The sequence below is a fragment of the Populus trichocarpa genome, chromosome 1 (assembly GCF_000002775.5).
Source record: "Populus trichocarpa isolate Nisqually-1 chromosome 1, P.trichocarpa_v4.1, whole genome shotgun sequence".
In the NCBI taxonomy this organism is placed as follows: domain Eukaryota; kingdom Viridiplantae; phylum Streptophyta; class Magnoliopsida; order Malpighiales; family Salicaceae; genus Populus; species Populus trichocarpa.
In genome coordinates, this window is record NC_037285.2 from 48,140,506 (window position 1) to 48,158,846 (window position 18,341).

The following is an 18,341-nucleotide window of genomic DNA, read 5'->3' on the forward strand; positions in this document are numbered from 1 at the left end:
GCTAGGGATCCTTATTTTCATCATTTTCCTTTACAATTTTATCATTCTACATTATTTTGTTTATAAAAAAATTGGTTTTGTAGTTATCTTCAATCTCTTTTCTATCAATTTATCTCGGTCTCATGACTTACACCATGAGTTTTACAGGCTTTTTTTTATAGTGGTTTTTCTTTCTAAATGTTTTGTTTTGTATTTAATTTTTAAAGATTTTTTTTTATTTTATACAAATAAGCTTTATTTTATAAAAAAATAATTATTTTGAAATAATACTTCTAATATGTCCGGCCTTATATCATATTTATTTTATTTTATTCACTCAATTTTATATGTATTTTAATTTCTATTATTTGTTATTAATTTTAATAAATAAATTTTGTAGATACAAAAGAGAAGATGATAAATACATTTATATTACTTGTCAGTTTCTTTTTTTTTATTATTGCCATTAAAGATTACCGTGAAATCATATTCATAAACATGAGTGCACTAACTAGTAAATAATTAAAAGACTCGAACCACCAATTCAAATATGTAAATTACTTCTTTTTTCTTTTTCTTGAGGCTGCAGGTTCCTGGACTTGAATCTCTACAAGATTAGTAGTATAGAGCCATTATGACATGAATTTTTTTAAAAAAAAAGGCAGAAAAAAATTGGGAAAGTGTTTTTAAAAAATATTTTTTTAATTAAAAATATATAAAAATAATTTTGTAAATTTATTTTTAATATTATTATATTAAAAACATCAATTAATAAAAAAATATTTTTAAAAATAGATTGAAATACAAAAATAAGGGTGCTAAGGAAAAAAAGCAGCGAACAGATTCCAAAGGGTTTTTTTTTTAAAAAAAAGAAACATTAAAATAAAAAAATAAAGTGTAAAGTGCAGGGTTATAATAGATTAGTAGAACAAAAGAACAACTAATTAAACCTTAATAAAGTTGAGGTACATTCCGGAGTGGTTCTTTGTGGGTCAAATGATCCATTATGCATAATTATCTATAAAATAGATTAAAGTGTAATTCACAACTAAAAATAGACTACAATTGCATATAATATAAATCATACTCTAAAATTACATTCAATCGCGTAAATTTAATCTTTAAATTAAAATGTTTTTATTAACATTATATTGATGATCAAAATCATGAATTTCACTTATATTTTTTTGTGATTAAATTAAACAAAATTAATCACAAAATATTAATAAACCTCTACAAGCATTAATCTTGAAAGCTTCACTCGAAAAAAAAATATATTACAAATCATATTATAAAATTTCTTTGAAAAATTTAAATTAAAATGATTATTTAAAAATATTTATGTTTTTGAAATTTTCTTTTAATCTTCCTTCCTGCTAGTTAAATGAATTTGATTTTTTTAAAAAAAAACCTACTAGAAAGAATAACCTGATTAATAGCAAACAATTTATTCCCGGTGTACAAAATTGGTTATACTTATTTTTTTTAGATTTGAGGAAACTCATCCCCGAAAAGTGTATTTTATGAGTCCAGGTAAATAGGTAAAACCCCGGCTGTTCCTGGCTCTTACACGAGATACACGTCTTGACTCGAACTTGAAACTTGCTGTGAAAATCTCAAAACTTTTATCATCATTTTACGGCTCTTGAAAACAAAAAAACTTTGAAATAAGTATGGCTGAGCCAAAATTGGTTATACCTTAACCTTGAAGATTGATTTCTTCTCTTGAACTCAAAACGAGCCCCTCTCTCTTGCTTTACACGCTTTCATATTTGTATCTATGGATCGAGAAATTAATGATTATATTTATGACCAGATGCCTTCACGTACGAAAGTTCATTAAAATAATGGGGTTTTTGTAATTTTGTGGTTTATTATTGAGGAGAAGCTGGTTCGTTTTCCTTTTGAATTATTCTGAGCAAAAAGATGCCATGACAAAGCATGATCTGATAGCTACTTCGAGTGTATCTCGGAGTAGGGATGAATTATTCCGAGAATAAAATGCCATAAAAGTTATTGTTTAAAGTATTTTTTATTTAAAAATATATTAAAATAATATATTTTTATTTTTTAAAAATTATTTTTGATTTTAACTTATTAAAATGGTACAAAAACATTGAACAAATAAAAAATTTAAATTTTTTTAAAATGCTTTTACGGACAAACAAACAGTAACTTTGCTCTTTGCATTGACGTATGTGGTGTTCACCATCATGTGTTGCAGTGAGAAGAACTGTTAAAGGATTATGGGCCGTGCATTTGACTTCTTCTTGATAAAATATGTACTGTTTTGTTCTTACACTTTGTGGGAGCCTCGAATTGTGTATAAAAAGTCGACCTAGCATTAATATTTGGCACACACATTCACTCACTCTCTTATCAACCTCCTTGCCTTGATCCCTTGTTGAATCCCAATCTCTTCTCAGCTCTTGTTTCTTCTTCTACCTCTTCTTGTTCACCTTCTCTAAATGGTCTGTGTTATAGAGCTTGCTTTGCTGTAGTTTTGAAGCTGGATAGGTCTGTATTCATCGTTCTTCCTTAGCCAGACCCTTATAAAAACATTCAAAGCATGTAGGCTTTTGCATTCCCAGAAAAACCCACCAAAAAAGAAAAAAAAAACAGAGAGAGAGAGAGAGAAGATTTTCAAGTTTTGTCTATGCATAGAGCTTGCCTCCCTTCTCCTATTCCTTAGAGGAAATTTTATAAAAACCAGTAAAGCATGTAACTGTGTTTCCTTCTTTATTTCCATCATTACCCAAAAAAACCCAAAAAAAAAAAAATTAGTTGTAGAGATTTATTATGTTTCCATATTAGGAGATCTATAGAGTTGTTGATCGTCCTAGCAACTTATAATCAAAAACCAAGAGGAAAAAAAGTTTGAAAGAGGAGAATGCCGGAGTCAGAAGCTGGAACGCCGGCGGTGTCGGCACCGAATACGCCGGGGACACCTGGAGGGCCACTTTTTACAGGGCTAAGAGTGGACTCGCTATCCTATTCAGATAGAAAAATAATGCCGAAATGCAAGTGCTTGCCTGTCACTGCTCCAACTTGGGGTCAACCCCACACTTGCTTCCTTGATTTTCCTGCTCCTGATGTTTCTCTTACTCGTAAGGTAATCTCTTCTCCCTATCACTTAAAATTGAGTGATATTCCGGTAGTTCAAGCTTTTTTAAATTATTTTTTATATCGATGTTTTTTTATGGATTTAATATCTTGATGTCAAAAATACCAAGAACACACTAAATTATCATAATGTTTAATATTCCGGGCGGTGAGAGATTGTGTTTTTATCCATAGATTTTGCATTTTGTTTTTACCAAAGGACCTCATTGATTTGATGCCATAAGAGAGTGATGAAAAAGCGTAAGCACGCATCCAATTATCAGCCTCCGACAGGCTAGTAACCACCCAAATTCTAAAGTCTAAGTTTGTGGGCCGTCGGTGAAAAGCCGAGTTGGTGGCCGTAAGTCTGGATGCATGTGATGGCCTGTCTCGTAGGGTTTTTGTTTTTTTAATTATTATTACCATTCACAAGTCAAATGTTGTTGAATAAATTTTAGGTGTATATGAATTAATAACACGATGCAAGTATTTTTATAAGAATATATTTACGTTTTCGAGATTCTTATTAAAATTATCTAAAAATATTCTAAAAAAACTTCGAAATTGATTTTTTTTTCAACTCAAGCACACCCTTAAAGAATTATTAATCATAGCGAAGCTCAAAACTTCAAATTTAATTTAATTTAATTGCATGGGAAATTGTTATGACATGCATTTTTCCGGTGTGGTACCATCTTACACCACCCTTTGAAAAATTATGGTGAAATCAGGCCATAAAATTTCTTGATTTGTCTTCATGACCACTCGGTGATCAGGTTGCATGATCGTTTTGGTAAGTTAAATATGGTTTTCAAATTAAATAATATCAGAAAATTAAACTAAGATGAGGTCGGGGAATTTGTGTTCTAGATTTATTCTGATAATTTTTCTATAGTACGTACCTTAAGTTTGTGGCTGGAAATAAAACAGGTGACATAGGTGAAGAAGGATAAATATGAGTAATTTTTGTTTTGACAACAAAAAATAATAAAAAAAATGAATGGAATTAATATATAGTCCTGGAAGTTGAAAATATAGTTGAGGACCATAGAATATAACAAAATAAATTATAATTTTGAAATCATCTTACCTGCTGAATAGAGTATGGTTTGGAGTAAGATCATCATGTGCTACAAGATAAGATGTCTATCTGTCTCTTGAGAACAAGCTAATCAAACATTAGAAAAGTAGGATTGGAATTAATGACCTTTCTATAGTGTTCGTGAGTATGGTAGTTTTTGTTTTTTTTGTGTTTTAATATACTTGAAAAAATATTAAATTAATATTTTGTAGTGATTTTTGATGATTTTGATATGCTAATATTAAAAATTCAAATGATAAATAAATTATTTTAATATATTCTTAAACGAAAAATACTTTTAAAATCATCATGCACTGTAATTCTTAACACACACTTAATCATTTGGTTTTATATAGAGCCAATTCATTTGTAGCTAAATTATTAACCTCCCTTTTGTTTTCTCAAATTATTTTAAATGATTCATGATAATCAATCCTGTTATATTCATTCCAAATGAATTTTTCAAATAATATCAACAATTGATGATTGATTCCAAGTGGGTATCAAGCGTTTAATTAATATACCAGCAAATAGTTGAGACATTATTCAAGAAATTAATTAGGATTGAAAATGAAAGAATAAAATAGTGCACAGTGTATTGAACTGGTTGCCTTTCATCATAAAGTAATGATTAACAAACAACACATCATTGATCCCAACAGTACTTGTAGAATATTTGAAGATTAAAAATTGATTGCAATTAATCTTAGCAAAGCATTGTTTAAATATGTGTTCTTGAGTTTTAGAAAATTAGAGATTTTTAAGTTCATCCTTGCATTGTAAACATTGATTTTGGTTCTATGCAGCTCGGAGCAGAATTTGTGGGAACCTTCATCCTGATATTTGCAGCAACAGCAGGACCAATAGTGAACCAAAAGTATAATAATGCAGAAACATTGATTGGAAATGCAGCTTGTGCAGGACTAGCAGTGATGATCATAATCCTATCAACTGGGCACATTTCTGGAGCCCATTTGAACCCATCACTCACCATTGCCTTTGCAGCTCTACGCCACTTCCCTTGGGTGCAAGTTCCTGCTTACATTGCAGCACAAGTGTCAGCCTCCATCTGTGCTTCTTTTGCTCTTAAAGGAGTCTTCCATCCCTTCATGTCTGGTGGCGTTACTGTTCCATCTGTGAGCACTGGCCAAGCTTTTGCACTCGAGTTCCTCATCACTTTCAATCTCCTGTTTGTTGTCACTGCCGTCGCCACGGACACTCGTGCTGTAAGCATTTTACCCATGAGTTACAGCTTATCGGGATTCTGCATGAGCATACTTGCGCACGCATCCATGTCAGCTTACATGTTATCTCTTTAATGGACAGGTGGGAGAGTTGGCAGGAATAGCAGTTGGAGCTACGGTTATGCTGAACATTCTTGTTGCAGGGTGGGTAGAACTCTCATCGATCTCTTCTTTCTTTAGTCATTCATTGATTTATTTTTCTAGTTTTTAGATAATTTCTGGAAGGGTGTAAAACTCAAAATGTCCTTAGCATAGCTCTTTTTAAATTATATTTGAGTTTTTAAATTATATCCCTTCATGTGTTTTAAAAAAACCTTTTATACCTATTTTTGAAAATATCTAATTAATTGAAATAGATAGGAGCCTTTAAATTATATTGATTTTGAGAATATTATTAATTAGGTGGTTGTGAGAAAAAAGAGGAAAGAAGATTGAATTAATGCAAGTTGAAAAATGCACCCAAAATTCTACCTAAAGACCTTGCATTTTCAAAATTATTTGCAGTGGCAGATTGTCATCTTGCTAATAATACAGGGGCCACCCTTCAATAATATAGTAGGAAAGAGCCTAAACTGTCCTATCTGGTAGCACCACCACTTCCCAGAAAAAGGGTCAAGCAGATTGGCCATACATGACACCACAGTAGCTAGAGAGTTCAAGATATCTAGAGAAGAAATTGTGAGGTACAGGTATAGCCTGTTAGTTGAAGGATGATCCAAAACTATTCTAGATTTGCATGTTTTTTAAAATAATTTTTATTTAGAGATGTATTAAAATAATATTTTTTTTATTTTTAAAAAATTATTTTTTGATATCAGGATATCAAATTAATCTGAAAATACTAAAAAAATATTAATTTGAAGATAATATCCTTTTTAAAATATAAAAACAAATAATTTTGAAAGACAAAACCAAGAACAAAACATAATAAGCTAATCATCTGGTAGATATTAAAACATGTTTGGCTAGCAGACATACTTTTCCTGTCCTGTTGTATCGTTTTCCATCATTTACCCACCAGTCCCATCTCTCACAATAATAGATCAAAGAGAAGTTTTGCACATAGTATAGTTATTAGATACAGCCTGGTCTAGGTTAAACTAAATTTTTATATCAACTCATCGAATTATACTAAGTTTACGTGGTACTTTCGCATTTTTTATTGAGTGATACAACAAAGCTAAACAATTTTTTGATAAAAATTTAGTGATTTTACTGTAATAATGCTTTGGTGAGGAAGATATAGATCATCAGTAATTATATTCTTTTTGACGTGGGCAGGCCATCAAGTGGTGGTTCAATGAATCCAGTGAGGTCTTTGGGACCAGCAGTAGCAGCAGGAACCTACAAAGATATATGGATTTATCTGGTGGCACCTACTCTAGGAGCCCTAGTTGGTGCTGCCACCTACACGGCTGTGAAGCTCCGGGAGGAAGAGGCTGATCCACCCCGTCAAGTCAGGAGCTTCCGACGCTAGGAGAGATCATGCAAGATATTGTATGTGGGGTTCTGCTACTATTGATGGTGTGGGACAGCATCATACATTGCACTGTTAATATCTTCGACAGTTTGTGAAGAATAAAAAGGTGATGTGACTCAAAGTCCACGGCCTACAGTGTGGTTGAATTATGTGGTGCACTTGGAGCGGTGAGTATCATCTCTCCGGTCATCATTTATATATATATAGATGCAGTATTGTGCTTGATGTAGAACTTATTTTGTGAGATCTGATTTCCTGGGCGAGAAAGATATCTCACAATAATCTCTGTCTTTGTCATTTCTCGTGATAATTGTTATGTGTAATACCCCAAAACATATATAAAATGAACATGCGAAGATTGGAAGTATTCATCTTTGCTTATTGCTCACTGTGCCTTCATTTCTGCCCATGTCTGGTTAATAAGGACGTGCGAATGGATCATCTTAAGAAAATGGACAGATGGTGTGGAGCAAAATGTTAAAAGGTGTGATATATATAGATTATTAGGTATTCATTTATAAAGAATAATATAAATTATATTCTAAAATCTTACTTAACAGCTTAAATTATTGGGTTGAGATGATTTTTTAACATGGTATTATAGTCTTAATAACTAAACAGTTACAAGTTCGAATCTTACCATCTCTATTTGTGTGATAAAAATTAAACACAAGGTATAATGTGAGTTTGTGTAAGTTTCAAGTTTAAAAAGCTTTAACTTAGGGGATGTATTAGAAAATAATATAAATCATATCCTGAAACCTCACTTAACTGTTTAATTATTGAGTTGAAATGATTATTTAACATTTACCATTAAAAGAAATTAGCTAGGGGGATATTTATTTTGGATAAATATTTTCCCTGATTTTTTTTAAATATTTTATAGAATAACGGGTTAATTAATATAAAATATTTTACAATTAATTTATAAACTTGTATAATTTAAATATGGCATAAAATGATATAATTATTTAGAGTGCTCTCTTGTGTATAGACACATGAGCAAATATGGCGTAGTATAATTTATTATGTATACCAGCTGTTATATGATGGAGCACCAAGCTGGAAGCAAAAGAACGAAGTAGTTTACTCGTGTGCAATTTGCATGCATGCAAGGAAAGTCCCATCCCACTACATGCCAATTGAGTGTTCTAATCTACATTGGTGAGGTTCAGTATAGCTGGTCTTAATTACTATTATATATATATATATATAAAAGAAAATATATATGATTTAGTGATTTCATGGTGCTTAAAAAATAAAAATAAAATTCTATCCTTTATTAATTTAAAAATAATTAAGAGGCCTTGTTTAAAAAATCTACTGCTGCTTCTATACTAATTTAGTGTTATTTGGCCTTTTTTGGGGCTGAATGGACTCTAGTTTTGCTAATTTTATTTCTGTTTTGTAATGTTCATGTTGTTTTGTAATGCACTCATGTTTTATAATATGGTCTTTAATTTATGAAAAATAAAAAAACATTCAATTGTTTTGTAATGCACTCATGTTTTGCTAATTTTTTTTTTCTGATGAGTCTCGGCTGGACTCATGGGTTCAAGGGACCGATGTCAAGATTTTAAAATCAAAGCTTGCGTGGAACAAGTCTCTTTGTAAAAGAGAACGATGTCAAGATTTAATTTTTTTTTCTTTAAATAATCGACGAGTCTTTTATTTTTTAAGGATTGATATCAAATATAATAAGAAAAAAAATTAAAATTAATTAGGATAATTAATGGCATTCAAAAGGACAAATCGATGAGAAAACATATAATAAAGCCAACCTTTTATAAGAAATGATGTTATAAGGGTTATGTAATTATTTTTTTAAGCATAACTAACTCTTTACATTAATCTTTGAAACCAACATATATTTTATGATCTCTAATTTCTTTTAATTACTAAGTGATGACTCTAATTTTTTAGGATATATTTTGCGACCCATAGCAATATTCACAGAGGTGCGACAAAGAGCAAAGATGGAAGTGGTGGAATTGAGATTGACTTATGATGATGGCCTAGGGAGGGAGGCCCAACCCATATATTTTTATTTATAATAATATATATTATAATATTTTAAAAAAATAACAACAAAAAATTCAAAAATCATTTTAAAATATTTGTGATTTTCTCAAATATTTTTCTATCAATTTTGCATAATATCGGGTTGTATATTTACATTGTAAAATACAAATCTGGTATTAAAATACCTGATTTTCTACAAAATATTTTAAAAAAAAATTCAAAACATTTTAAAAAAAAACATCAAAACTTTTAAATTAATTTCCCCTTTAAAAAAAAAATATTTTGTTTTCATGCATACGGTCAAATCCTAAAAAAATTTCAACCATATTTTCATAAAAAATTGCATCTTTCACATATTGTGAAATTTTTTTAAAAAAATAGATATCATAACCAGTTTATGATCATCCATTAGGGTTTGGTCAAAATATCAAAAACCTTTTTCCAATAATTGTTTTTAGGGTCCAGAAGTAGACTTTAATATCTGTAGGGTATAAAATTACACGATAAAATAAACTCTCAGGTATTAAAGATACAAGGTGTAAAAATGCGATGCTAAAATTCAGAATTTAGAACGGTTAGGATTTAATCCGATAAGGTAGAGACTTTTCTCATGAAGGGAGATCTACCTTGAACCTTAGAAAAGATCAATGAATAGAAATCCGACTTGGAAAAAAAAACAATCAAATAACAATGCAGCTTACCTTAGGTAGGGTGCACTGGGGGTGATGCGTCTTCTCCTTGCACAATTGATCCCTTACCCAAACTCTCGCAGACCATAGATTCCTAGTGATTATAATATACTAGGTGGCGACTTCTGAACATTAATCATAATTTTATGATTAAATCCAAAAACCTTTCTAACACAACACCTCATTAGGAGGCACGATAAAAGCCTCCGTCGTCGCGGCGCACCCCACCACAACGTGTAATATTGATAACATGCATAAAATGAAAGTGTGTAGGGATTATATGCAAACTTTTCTTATTGTATAAATTAATGAGGTATTATGTTTTGTTTGGAATTGAGGTAGATATTGTTATTAAATTTATAACTTTAATATAAAATAGTGTGAGAGCTAAAAAAAATTTAATTTAAGAAGTGTCTTTAAAAAGTTAGTATAAAATAATTAATAACAATAATTTAAGTTTTTAATTTAAAATGATTGTATTCACTGTGAAAAGAAATTAGCTAAACTTTAATGACTCTCCCTCTTTCGATTTTCTAGATTTGAATCTTTTAGCTAGTATATAGAAAAATTAATTATATATATATATAAAAAAAAACTGATATGGAGAGTGTGAAATTTAGATTCGATTGGCAAATAAAGATTTAGGGAAATTAAAACGCAACAAAAAAAATATCTCTTCAAATATTCCAACATAACCTTACAAATATAAAATAAAGGTAAAAAATATTATATATTTATATTATTTCATCCATCATAAAAAATAAAATCAATTTATCCATATACTGAAGTAAAACCAGCTGAATTAATTATGGCTACAAATGATCATAGACATCAAACACAAAAAATTATGCTAAAAAATGGGTCTTGTATAAATTAAAAATCAAAATTTTATTGTTGATTATTTTGTGTTCAAAAACTAACTCAAACAATCTAGAACCTGAAAAAATCAATAAATATTCTGAAAAAAATTAAAAAATATAGAATTAAATTTTCTAAACTAAATAGCAAAAAAAAAAAAAAAGTAATAACTTTCACTAAATATCCTTGTATGTTCATGCATCATTTGTGGTGTCCATAAATGTCCTGACGGTATGTGCTTAATATTCACCCACCCGATAGTTTCCTGGTAACGGACCTCTGCGGTGCTGTTTTTGCCGCATTTGTCTTGACATAAAAAAAAATATATAAAAAAGTTATCGTGTAATAATAATGTATTTACATCCTATTTGTTTTTCGTTTCAAACATATTTTTAAAACAAATTATATTATATTATTTTTTTTATTTTAAATTAATATTTTTTTAATATTTTTAAAGTATTTTAATATATATTATTTTAATATATTTTTAAATAAAAAATATCTCCCTACCGCTTTTAAAGCCTCCAACTGACCTGAAAACCATGCACGCGTTTTTCCGAACAAAAAGCAATCGCTCCCTGGATCTCAAACAAGGAAAAAGATATCATGGCATCAACCAGCCCCATAAAAGTACTTGAGTCATGTCAACTCACCCCACCCTCCGAATCACCGGATTCAGCCGTTGAAGTATCTCTCCCTCACTTTTTTCGACATTTTTTGGCTTAAATTTGACCCAGTTGAGCGCATCTTCTCCTATGAGCTCACTGATTTAACCCCTACTATGTTCAACACAGAAATCCTTCCCAAACTTAAACACTCCCTCTCTCTTACTCTCCTCCGCTTCCTCCCTCTTGCTGGCAAAAACTTACTTGGCCTTCACATGTCGCCAAACCCATCATTCTATACACTCCTAAAGATGGCGTTTCATTGACAGTTGCGGAGTCCAATAATAGTGCTGACTTTGATGATCTCTCAAGCAATGAAATGCATGATGCTTTTCTGTCACACCCTTATGTGCCCAAATTATCAACTTCTGATGTTAAAGTATCTATCATTGCTTTGCAGATCACTTTGTTCCCAAATAAAGGGTTTAGCATTGGTTGCACCACTCACCACGCTGTTCTTGATGGGAAATCCTCGATCTTGTTCATGAAGGCATGGGCTCACATATGCAAGCATAATTCATGTTTGTTGCCGACTGAGTTAATCCCTTTTTTTGATAGAACAGTTGTTCAAGATCCAGAGGGGATTGACATTGAATACTAGGGGTGTGCAAAAAAACCGGAAAACCGAATAAACCGAGAAAACCGAAAAAAAATTAACCGAAAAAACCGAACCGAGAAAAAAAACCGATTAAACCGATTAGAATAGTTAGAAAAAATACCGGTTCGGTTCGGTTTTCGGTTTTATAATGCAGGAACCGGTTGACCCGGACCGAACCGAACCGGTTCAAAAAAAAGTCCCTAACCAGTGTTTTGTGTTGACAGTATAAATAGAAAACGATGAACTCTCGCCTCTCTCCACTCGCTAACCCTAATTCCCTAACAGAGTAACACTCTCCCTCGCCCTCGTCGTCCCCCCTCTCCGTCGCCGCTAACCCTAACCAGAGCACCCGCCCCCGTACCAGAGCACCCACACCCTCTCGCCTCTCCGCCTCTCCCTCTCCAATCTCCTTAGACTTAGAAAATAGAAACACGGTTACACAGATCCAAAACAGTTTGTGTTTCTATCGTTTGAAACCAGTCAAGCCTCTCATAAACAGATCGACGTTTCTCTTCATCTACACAAGATCACATGGTACTCCACAGTCTCCACTACTCCGAAACCGAATCAGTTCTATAGCAGTGAGTTTTAATTTTGTTTTTTCTGTTTTAATTAATTAACTAATGGCTGCTCGTATTTTGCCTAGATTTATCTGTTTATCATCTATTTAATTTATTGTATTTGTTTTTTTTTTTTTCAATGCAGAGGTCAAATAATAAAGATACAGTTGTTGTGTTGATTCTGTTGAAGTGAAGGCATTCTGCTTGCTGCTTCATGTATGTCAGAATTTATTCGTATGTTTTTTAGATTATTCGAGTTAATTTGGATACTGTTAGAAAAAAAAATTGTTGATACTGTTAGAAAAAAAAATTGTTGAAATTACTGATTATAAAATTGCTTTACTAATTTGTTAGCAATTTCTATTTAATTATTGATAGTGTATAATCATCCGTATTTAGTACTGGTTTTTTTTTATGTTCAATGTTTATGCTTGCCTGCTTGGTGCTGTGTCTCCTCATGGCTATTATTACTGTGATTCTGTTCTGTGAACGAATTTAGTTTCATCACAAGAAAAATGATGTTTAAGTCTTTAAGATAACCTGTCAAATTTTTCAAGGCTTCATAAAACATAACCTGCAAATAATGAAAACAAAAATAACTCAAATAAGCTCTACAGAAGCTGTCAATTAGTTTTGAGATTTTCTTTTTATGTTTATCTGTGTTGGTTTTATGCCCTGGTTCTGGTTTGTAGTGTGATAATTTCACTTACCTTGCCACTGCTTCTAAAATGAATGGATGATAATGATATAGGTTTTACTGTTTTTTTAAATGGTGAAGCTGCTTAGCAAGTAGTAAACATCTTGTATGATGTAGCAATAGCTCCCTGAACTGGGGTAACACTTTTTTTTACGGTTTTCCAAACAGATCATATGCAGAATAGCATGCTTCTCATTTGGATTTTGATGGGGTGGGGGTGAGGGAAACTATAGTCTGAGGTTCCCAATTACAATTTGAATTAAATTTAATTCCCCGGTTAGAAGTAAGTTGTAAAGAAATTCATTGCACAATGGTAGAATCTAAAAACAAACACTATACATAGGCAAAATCCATAGAAAAATAACTTTTGCGAAATACTATCGTAGAGTAGGTAAAAATATAGCATCTTGGTTTTGCCTTTTCTCTGTGTCTCCACATCTCTTGATTGTTTCTCTAAGTCTTATAATTTTGTTTCTGTAAGTAAATTTGATTGAAATCCATTAGCATTATAGTCTCATTTGGTTTTGACATGTAAATATCAACATGTAAATATTAACATCTTATGTCAAAATTGGTTGCATCATGGTCCAATTCCAACTGACAATACAACCTTGATGAATGATTTGGAAACTTACGAAAACCTTGAATCGGGTAATGTTTTTTAAAAACTTACATATTTTATTTTATGATTTATTAATAATTAACACATTTTTATTCTAACGTGTTTAATTTTTTATTTTGTAGAATTTGATGGAAAGTTACATCTAACAATGGATGATAATTAGTTCACAAATTGTGATGCATTTATTGAAACGTATGGTAAAAATATTATTTTTTTATTTTTATATCTTTTAATTTAATTTATCATGTTATAATTCTAGATTATGAATTTCAGGTGCAATGGTCTTGAAGTGTTTTTTTATTGAGACGATGTGTAAATGAAGATTTAATTTTTCTGGCTTGGAGTGTTTTATGATAATGTTATTTGTTGTTTTTTCTTTAAGCCCTTTGAAGGCAATGGTTTGTAATTTGGATTTTAACTTATTGGTATGTGATTGTGAGTGTGTTATTTAAACTTTTGGGAAGCATAAAAATATTAGGAAGGTAAATAATATATTGAACACAAGATTGACATTAATAATTTTATATAAATGAATATTTAGTGGTAAAAAAACTTAATAAATATAAGATTGACAATAACAATGTAATACAAATTAATATTTAGTGGTAAAAAAATTAAATATGCTTTGGAATTTTTAAAGAAAATTAGACAATCAATATTAATTGCAAGCCCGTTAAAAATCTATTAAAAGCCCATTACGAAGCCTATTATGAAGCCCATTACAAAGCCAAAAAGTCCAAAAAATAACATATAGGTTTTTTCGGTTTTGTCCAGCAAAAACCGAACCGAAACCGAACTGAAATCGGTCGGTTTGGGCCGGTTTCGGTTCAGTTCCGAGTCTATTTTTTTTTCCGGTTTGGTTGGTTTTTATAGATAAAAACCAAATCTAACTGAAAATGATCACTCCTATTGAATACTTGAACAACTGGTCAAGCATTAATCAGGCAGGTGGAGGTTCAGATTCCAATGCTAGAAGCTTGAAACCATTTCCATCTAAAGAAGTTCCACCAAACTCGGTACGAGCAACATTCAAGTTTTCCCGAGAAGACATAAAGAAATTGAGGAAAAGGATCCTCTCTCAACTTGACAAGGTCTCTGATAAAAAAGACACAGAAGCAATCCATTTATCAAGTTTTGCGATCACACTTTCTTATGCATTAGTTTGCCTTGTGAAAGCTAGAGGCCTAAAAAGTGACGAAAAGATTAAGTTTGGAATTGCAGCAGACTGTAGGGCACGTGTGGATCCTCCGATACCTACAAATTATTTTGGCAATTGTGTTCTTCTTTATGTTGCTGTTTTAGCAGGATCTGCAATGCAAGATGATGGGTTTGTCTTCGTTGCACAAAAGGTTAGTGAGGTGATCAAAGGGATAGAGAAAGCAGCTCTTGAAGGAGCGAAGGAGAAGGTTAAAAAGCTTATGGCCATCGAGCCAGCTGCAATACCGGTTGGGGTTGCTGGGTCAGCCCGATTCGAGGTTTATGGGGTAGATTTCGGGTGGGGGAGGCCAAAGAACGTGGAGGTTACCAGCATAGATAGGACTGGAGCTGTTTCTATGGCAGAGAGCAAAAGTGAAAGTGGTGGCGTTGAGATTGGATTGGTTCTGAAGAAAGAAGTGATGGAGATATTTGAGAATTTGTTTGTTAGTGGCCTTAAACATGTTTAAGGTACACTAATTAGCTTTTTTACTAGTCTTGAGTCTGATTAGATTTGCATTCTGTCTTTATTATTTTTCCTAACTGCTTTTTGTTGAATTCTCTATTGTGTTTGTTGTTTTGGAGTTTTACTCTTTTCTTTCAAATTTTTTTTTAAATTTGAGCTGTGCATGATAAAATCAACTGCAGATATAAAATCCAGATTGATCAAGAACTTGAATGACCGAGAGCGTGGACTAATCCGAGTTAAAAAGCAAATATTAAAAAAAAAATCTAGTTGAACCTATGGCCCTCAACAACCATGCTTGCTGGTTATTGCTTCAAACCAGAGCTGCTGCTGAAATAATACCTTGAAAGTGCTAAAATAGGCTAGGCTATCTTCAGTCGTGGTTGCAACTTGCATATGGAAAAGTGTGACAACTTTTCTTTCCGTGAGTTCATCTCTGCGTGTGAGGTACACGCACGGCTGAGACAGCTCCAGCAGTTGCAGTTGGAAGAACCAGCAGCAAAAGCTGCAAACTTCTCTGCACCAGCACCGTACGTGAGCAGCAGCAACCTTTAAGATCAGCAGCCTGACAGCACTGGATAGATGCACTCCAGCTCCGCACCAGCTAGACAGACAGTCTTCCTCCAGCGGCGGTGCAAGCTCTCCCCAACCGTACGTGAGAAGTCCAGCAACCTTGCCTCTTTTGTTGAGTACGCTGCCTAAATTTGATTTTGTCTGAGGGATGCATATCTTCTGGGTTTTAAAAGAAAAAACATGAGGAAGGCAGTATAGAGTTGTTTCCAAGCTATCCTTTTTGATCTTCTAAAGGCAAAACACATGATTAGTCAGCATTTTCAGTATCTTTAATTCGGGCTTTTTTCTTTGCTTAGCCCACATGGTTTCAAGACAAAAGTTTTGTCTTCTTTTAAGCCCATTTGGTTCTTCTTTCTCTTCACCTGTTCGATTTGGGTTTTTATGGGGCTAATCCATATTTTAAAAGCACTTAAACTCTTCACATAGGTATTTGAGTCGATTTACTTTGTCAAACATGGCTTTATTTTAGTTTATTTTTTAAAATAAAATTTTAAAATATTTTAAAATTATTTTGCAATTAATTTTGAATTCCTCATATTTTTTTACCATATTTGAAATTGTAACTTACACGTATGATGTTTTTTCAGTATTAAATAAATCAGTTTCCTTCCATAAAAACAATAAAAAGTCTTTCTTTTAAAAATACAATTTTATTTTAAATTGCATATGATCAAGTCTTTCAAAACTTAAAAATATAAATTATATTTTCATAAATAATAAAAAAATACATGACATGATTTAACATTTTTTAAATATGAAATACTCAATTGAGTTTAAGAGATAAGGTAAAGTATCTATTAAACTCAAATAATATATTTTAAGGTGAGATTGTGAGGTAGAAAACAAAATACTCAATCCCTAAGAAAATTAGAGTTTATAAGAAATTAGAAAAAATGTATTTTTTGAAAAGATTACATGGTATAATCTCAAGATAAGGCTTAATTTGGTAAAAAATAAGCAAGAATTTTGAAGAGATTTTTTAGGTAAGAACCTTATAGAGGTTCGACCAATAAGAAAAAAAAATTAAAGGGGGGGTGTTTTGTTGGAAATCTTGATGAACTAATGATGTTAATACAATCTAAAAGGATGTAAGATCAAAAGATTTTCATTACATGGAAACATTTAGGAAAAAATCCTAATTTTTATTTCAGGGTTCATATTAGGAATTTGGGGAAACCGGAAAGTAATGATAAAATTGAATAATAGGCATAGAAAGTGAGAGGTATTGAGAAATGAGTTGTTTAAAAATTAGAAACAAATTTCTAGAAAAAAAGGAGGATAGGTTCGACCAACTAGGAAAGGTTTTCTAGTTGTAATCCTTGTTTGAAATTATGCATAATGAGTAACAAATACATCAATTGTTAAAAGAATATTGAGAAGTACATTCTTAATATTTTTAAGAAGTGCATGTGATGTAAGACTTGATGTGATATAGAAGAGGCATCGATTGTGGGACCCTAGACAAACGGGATAAGACCAGTGAGAGGAACATGTGGATGCTCACCACCTTAACCTTTTTAATTTACAATAATTTATATAAGTCATTATTTTTTAATATTATAAATATTGATTTATTTATATGTACCATGGAATGATAAAGACTCATGAAGTTTCGATATGGAGATTAGTTTAAACAAGTGTTGTATGCATTAAGTCGACCATATGAGTGGGGCTTAGACTGATAAGATGTTATTTATAAAATGCTATTTATAAGATGCTTAAATTGTTAAATGAAAAGTTAACCCCACGAGTGGGGCTTCGCTAAATAAACTTGAATTGAAAATATAAGCACACATGGGTTGTGTGCATGATAGTCGATCATATATGTAGGGCTAAGGTCAAAGTCTTTTGGAAGGCAAGTTTGATATATTTTTATACATGGGAGTCAACCATGAGAGTGAGGCCCCAAAGTTGTTAATATCAAGTCGACCATGAGAAAATGGAGATTTGATCATAAAATTAATATACCAGCCACAAGTGTAGAGGTAGTAGACAATTTATAGTTAGCTTCATGAGTGAAGATAAGAAAGGTGTCACGCATGCACCTTAGGCACAAAAGCCAAGAGAAATGAAGGATTTCTAGTTGTTTATATTAATGAACATCTAAAGAAAGTTTACAAAAGGTTGAATATGATGACCTTTAATATTAAGATTATCTTTTGGTAATCTCGTGTGGAAAAAATCATTTTGAATATAATGCTATATGAAAAAGTTAGCCCAAAGATTGGGGCATATGTGCTAATTGTTGGAATAAAAGGTTTTGATTGGTGAATTATTTTACCCATGGTTAAAAAAGGAAATGTTTATGGTGAATGATGTAATAATGAAATCCATGGAAAAAGTTGTGAAAATAGAGTTAAATTTATGCATTAATTATTAGTAGGGATGAGTAAAAAAACCAAAAAACCAAGAAAACCGGAAAAAAATAACCGAAAAAACCGAACGGTGAAAAAAACCGATTAAAATTTTGAAAAAACCGGTCGGTTCGGTTCGGTTTTATAAGCCTAAAAC

The 18,341-nt window shown here is 31.6% G+C and overlaps 2 protein-coding genes across 2 annotated transcripts; both read left to right on the forward strand.

The window, feature by feature from the left end:
- The first annotated feature begins 2,301 nt into the window (after positions 1-2,301).
- LOC7480359 (probable aquaporin NIP5-1) lies at positions 2,302-7,274 on the forward strand. The gene is made up of 4 exons (XM_002298954.4): positions 2,302-3,091; positions 4,969-5,388; positions 5,489-5,550; positions 6,688-7,274. The coding sequence occupies exons 1-4, from the start codon at positions 2,870-2,872 to the stop codon at positions 6,881-6,883; spliced, it is 900 nt and encodes a 299-aa protein (XP_002298990.1). The 5' UTR covers positions 2,302-2,869; the 3' UTR covers positions 6,884-7,274.
- Positions 7,275-7,894: 620 nt separating this feature from the next.
- Positions 7,895-15,396, forward strand: LOC7480360 (phenolic glucoside malonyltransferase 1). Its single transcript, XM_052449667.1, is given in 4 exon segments — positions 7,895-7,899; positions 11,095-11,314; positions 11,317-11,718; positions 14,491-15,396. Coding segments are annotated over 4 exon segments (1,398 nt in total). The 3' UTR covers positions 15,262-15,396.
- Positions 15,397-18,341: the final 2,945 nt, after the last annotated feature.